This window comes from Telopea speciosissima, chromosome 5, assembly GCF_018873765.1.
Source record: "Telopea speciosissima isolate NSW1024214 ecotype Mountain lineage chromosome 5, Tspe_v1, whole genome shotgun sequence".
Taxonomy (NCBI): Eukaryota; Viridiplantae; Streptophyta; class Magnoliopsida; order Proteales; family Proteaceae; genus Telopea; species Telopea speciosissima.
In genome coordinates, this window is record NC_057920.1 from 7,353,239 (window position 1) to 7,358,467 (window position 5,229).

The 5,229-nt window shown below is 40.1% G+C and overlaps 1 protein-coding gene and 1 non-coding gene across 2 annotated transcripts; one reads left to right on the forward strand and one right to left on the reverse strand.

Moving 5' to 3' along the window:
- Positions 1 to 1,689: 1,689 nt before the first annotated feature.
- Positions 1,690 to 3,127, forward strand: LOC122662723 (glucan endo-1,3-beta-glucosidase 12-like). The gene is made up of 3 exons (XM_043858439.1): positions 1,690 to 1,744; positions 1,842 to 2,912; positions 3,036 to 3,127. Exons 1-3 carry the CDS (start codon positions 1,690 to 1,692, stop codon positions 3,065 to 3,067), a joined length of 1,158 nt encoding a protein of 385 aa, XP_043714374.1. The 3' UTR covers positions 3,068 to 3,127.
- A 62-nt stretch (positions 3,128 to 3,189) lies between these two features.
- On the reverse strand, positions 3,190 to 3,261 carry TRNAM-CAU. The gene has a single exon. It is a non-coding gene; the product is annotated as a tRNA-Met (tRNA).
- Positions 3,262 to 5,229: the final 1,968 nt, after the last annotated feature.

The window sequence follows — 5,229 nt, forward strand, 5'->3', positions numbered from 1 at the left end:
CCCATTAAAGACAGAAATGTCGCTCCTGCTGATGTTTTCATGCACGGTTCCCTCGGGCTCACTCTAGCGTAGGGGGCATGCTCCCAGATAGAGAATGTGTTCCCATAAGTATATAAAGAAGGGGTTCGTTGCTAGGTTGTGTGGCCCCTTCACCAATATGGGGGCCAGTGGGAGTGTGTGCACAGACATCTAAAGGAAGGGGCGGGGTGGTCATTTCATTGTCCTATATGAGAAAGCGTAGGGGGCGTCGTTGGGCAGCATTCTTTTTACCATATATAATTAACTTTATTTTAAATCGAAATCAAGTGACACATCAGATCATAAAAATCAAAATCGAAACTAAACCAATAAAGAATTGGATGAGTTTTTCTTCACTAATGGTGAAGAGATTTCTCAACTTTTTGTCGTTGGATGGAGCTCCCATAGGCAAGGACTATTTTGTACAATAGGAAGGATAAGGGGGCGGTTTTTTATATACGACTTGATAGCCGTGTATAGGGGGCGGGTGACAATGCGTTAAATAGGGGGGTGTTTGGTCATTTTGATCATATTATCCCACATTCCCACCCACGGTTCGTGCTCGACTGTATGGTGCACATGCAACTGTGCACAGAACCTTTTGCTGGAGGATAGTTATGACCTTAGATTTCCAGTGAAAAAAACTTTAAGATCCTAAAGAATTTGATCCAACTTGATACCCTAAATTGCAAAAAGAAAAAGAGGGGATGTGGAGGCAATCCAGATCTTCTATGGAGCACAAATAAGATGAGGTGCAATGATTGCCTTACCCCTGCCCGAGCACCTAAGGTGGTTATTGCACCTTGCCGTATTTGTGCGTCGCTTAGACTGCTACGGGCAGCCCGCCGTAGAGGATCATGATCCATGTGGAGGAGGCATGGTTTAAAAATCAAAATCGAATTGGTCAAATTGGTTGATTTGGATCAAAATCAATCGTGGTTGATATGCTCTGTTTTCGATCAATTTTGATTGATTCGAATTGAATTTTACACTGACTCATACAATCTTGATTTCATTTCGTTTTTTCTTAAGGAAAAGGCTGGGCATGCCGTTAGGTGCCAACATGTGTCGTCCTCTTTCCTCTTATTGAAAAAGATCCTTTGCCCCTATATTCAGCCCTATGATTGGTGCATGCTGCTAGCTTACAATGAGTTGCGGTACCCCTAACATTTTCCCAATTTTTTCTTTTTGTTTTTGTTTTTTTGTTTTTTCTGAAGACGTCTTTCCACGAGGAACTTGCAGCTTTGAAAATACGGACCATTCTATCTGTACAGTTCTACTGGCCTTCGTACTAATGAAGTGAAGAAGTACTGAGGAGTGAGGATATTGATTCATTTAATAACAATAAATACACATTTGACTACAGTGAAAATTTCAAATGTCACGGTTGTTCTGTTCATCTTCGGATTTTAGGCGCAGCAGGCCAAGCAAAGAACAAAGCTCAATTTCCATGGGACAAAAAGAAAAAGAAAGCTCGATTCCTTATGATACCATGAGCGACAACTCTCTCTTTCTCTTTCCACCTGAGCCAGAGGCCTTGGGGACTTTTGGGTCTTGTGCTTCAACCTCCCCTGCACAGAGTGAAAATCCCCTTTAAATCGCACCTTCCTCTGCCCTCTTCATTACCCACTGTACCTTTGTCTTTCTCAGCACTTCGTCTATCCATCTGAGATGTCGAAAATTGTGGTTTTCATCCTTTCCCTTCTTTCTCTGCTAGGTTGTAGCGGTAAGTAAATACCCACTGTACCTTTCCCTTTTTTGAATTGATGGATTGCTTTCTTTATAGTTTCAAATTATGTTTCATTTCTGTGTATTTGTTGCAGATGCAGGTGAAGAATCAATCGAACCATTGAACATCCTTGATCCATCTCCCATGATCCTTCAAAGCTTGTCTCACACTGATGTCCCTGTTGCTGTCTCCGTGAGTGAACGCCATCTTTATGAGATTTCTTCTAGCATTTTAATGGCAGAAAGCTGGGTCAGGACCCATGTTCTGGCCTACTTCCCTTCGACCAAAATCAGCACCATTGTGGTGGGAAATGCTGTCCTCTGCAACAGAGATCATGAAGAGAATTGGGGTTTGATTCTGCCAGCTCTGAAGAACATTTTCTACTCCCTCGTCAGATGGGGCTTGGAGAAAGAAATCAAGGTGTCGGCTTCCTTTTCTGGTGACTGTTTAAATCTAAATTCCGACACATTTAGAGATGAACTAACCGCGAATCTTATCAGTCCTCTGTTAGGTTTTCTTCGGAACTCCAACTCAACCTACTGTGTCAGCCCAACTGCAAATTTTTCTCCATTGTCATCTGAAGCTATAGACTTGGTTTCTGCTCACTTTGAATCCATCAAAAAGCTTGTACCATTCCAGATGAATGGGTTTAATGTCGTCCTCTGCACCCAAGAAAAACAGAGACCCAAGAGCAGGAAGCTCTCATTCATGAGTTCCAATGTTGTCGACCCTTACCCTGCACATATGGGAAAAAACCCACAACCCCCATTAACGGGGATCGCTCTTCCACCATCGAAGTCCTTCTCTTTTCCACCAAAGGCCTCTCCTGTGGTTAGCCCCTCGAACCCACCTGATGCTGTCTCGTTGCCCCCATGTATTGCGGTGGACATGGGAGCGCCAACGCCAGAAACAGGGGAAGTGAAGGGGCTCTGGTGTGTGGCAAAGCCTAGTGTTCCTGCAACTACGTTGGAGGAAGCTATGGATTATGCTTGTAGGGAAGGCGGTGCTGATTGTGAGGAGATTAAACCTCATGGAAGCTGTTATTACCCCGATAGAGTTGTCGCCCATGCGTCTTATGCTTTCAATAGTTATTGGCAGAAGAACAAGAGAAATGGAGGAACTTGCAGTTTTGGAGGGACTGCTATGATCATTAATTCAGATCCAAGTAAGCTTCATACCTTCTAGTTTTTCTTTTTTAGTAATCAATCTTGTATCTGATATAGAAATTGGGAAAATTTCTGGGTTAAAGTCAGTTAATCTTCTTCATGTGTGTGTTGGCTTATTTCAGGTTTTCAGCACTGTAGGTTCATTCTTAGTTGAGGTTGGAGACTTGTTAGAAGAGATTTTTGCTGCAAGTTTATTCATGGAAGGAGGGGTGGTGGATTCTAAAAAGTGTGAAATTAAAGGTCGAAAAACAAAAAAAGGGTTGAGGGAAGCCACTCTATCAGAGCCAGGTTTCGATCCTGGGACCTGTGGGTTATGGGCCCACCACGCTTCCGCTGCGCCACTCTGATTTGTTGTCATATATTGTATTCTATATTATGTTAACCTTTACAATCTTAAAGAGAGATCTTGAGAAAATGGGTATCCTTCGGTTGATGGCTTGATCCATTTTAATTTTTGTGTCATCAGATTCCTGGCTATCAAATTGCACATTTTGGTTTTGTTGTTTTCTTGTCTTCCCACTCTACCTTACGTGAGTTTTTTCCCCTTCTTTTAAAGTGGTAAAGGTAAATTTGTTGAAATAATCAGTAATTGTTACGATCCATTATAAGCAATCAAGGATTTTATGTCTATTTGGTGAAATGTGAAGTGAAACTGAAGGCACCAAGAGAGAAAAATGTTGTAAAACCAATTAAACAAGGTGGACCAAATATCTTCCACGTAATTTTGTTGTTGAAAAGGGCCCAGGGTTCCTAATCATGTGTCAAATTTCATCTAAATAACCAATAAAGCTCTAAAAATCTTTTGAAAAAGGTTGAAAATAAGCAAATATTTTTTTGAGAAATGGTGACAAATAAATATAATTGAAAATAAAAAGGAAAATGCTAATAATGATGTGAATGATTGAATTTGGGTAAGAGATAACTACTGGATCGTGTAGCCCCTCACCAACGCAGGGTTCATTGAGAGTGTGTGTAAGGGTAGCAACATAGGTTAGATTTTTAATTTCATGAAGGGTAGCAAGGTGATTTTGCAACTTCGTGTGTCTAATCCAGGTGACCAATTTTTTCCTTTGGATTTTATTTTAAATTTGACAAGTGGCTAATCCAAACTGTTGGAGCTACAACGACAACTTACCACGTGGCAAAAGTAGCTGGGCAATGCAGGTTTTTTAAATTGGATGTGTTTTAGTTCACCCATGTTCTTTCCCTTTGTACTCTTTTGGGTTTGCTATACTATACCTGATGAGCTCTTGCCTGTTTCGGTTGTTTCAGAAAATAAAGGCTGAGAATCTCTTCATTATTGGTGATTTGATCTTGCGATTGGACTCTTTGAAGGGTTAATATGATCATTAACTCTCATCCTTATTGTATAAAGTCTAAAATATCCATCTCTAGTCCCATCAAAGTGTCAGATCCCATAGGTGAAGAGATTCAAACTGAGTCTATTTAAAAAGTGTCTTTCACTTGACTTCAACTAAACCCATTTGAAGTTCTTCAAGCTTCATACTTAGCTGACTCTTCCAATAAGAGGTGAATAGTCTCTGATCAATATCAGGGATATTCGCTCCCTTGATTGTTTATGTATGTAACTCACGATTTCACTGATAGACATGTTCCAAAGGTCCCCAACTCACATGTCAAGTTTCAACGAAACAAAATTAGCAACGTGACAACATAGACAATTGAGAATCTATTATTATCACCAAGGGGTTGCACATCAATGCTCGAATCAACAAAAAGATGCATGCCCAGATGGGAGGATATATGATAAAATTTGAATCCGAAATTCGACACTTGAAATTATTATGTAGTTATCCATGTAACCATTTGTAATGCTTTAATTTGACAATCAAGTCTATGCCACAAATCTTGAATGTTTAAACACTGCCTTGAACATTATCACCTTTTAGATCTTTCACCTGTTAGGTCTGGTGTGTTTACTTGGACGATTGGGGAAAGTGGTGGTCAAGTTCCTTAACTGGCGATGGATTCAAAAGCCAAAAGGAAAATATAAACTGGACCGAATCTCATAATTACAGTGCTTGTTTTTTGAAAGAACAATTTTCCACAAGCTATGGTAAAGATGGAATTCCTTCACCCATGACATTAATTGCTCGAGTTCATACATATAAGGGGGAAGTAATGATGCTGGTAGATCTCCAAATTATTTGATATGGGGGATACATTTGATAACAAATACACAATTCAATAAGAATAAAGAACATGAACCAATGACTAAACCCAACATTTGATCCCAAATCCAGATATCTTCTTGATCCCAATCTAAGAATCTCCTCTCCCATGAACAAAAAATAT

Excerpts from the sequence above, each read along its gene's own strand:
- LOC122662723 (XM_043858439.1), top strand. The coding sequence starts at position 1,690 with ATGTCGAAAATTGTGGTTTTCATCCTTTCCCTTCTTTCTCTGCTAGGT. Across the intron at positions 1,745-1,841 it reads TTCTCTGCTAGGTTGTAGCG|ATGCAGGTGAAGAATCAATC; the intron begins GTAAGTAAATAC and ends TATTTGTTGCAG. Across the intron at positions 2,913-3,035 it reads GATCATTAATTCAGATCCAA|GTTTTCAGCACTGTAGGTTC; the intron begins GTAAGCTTCATA and ends GGCTTATTTCAG.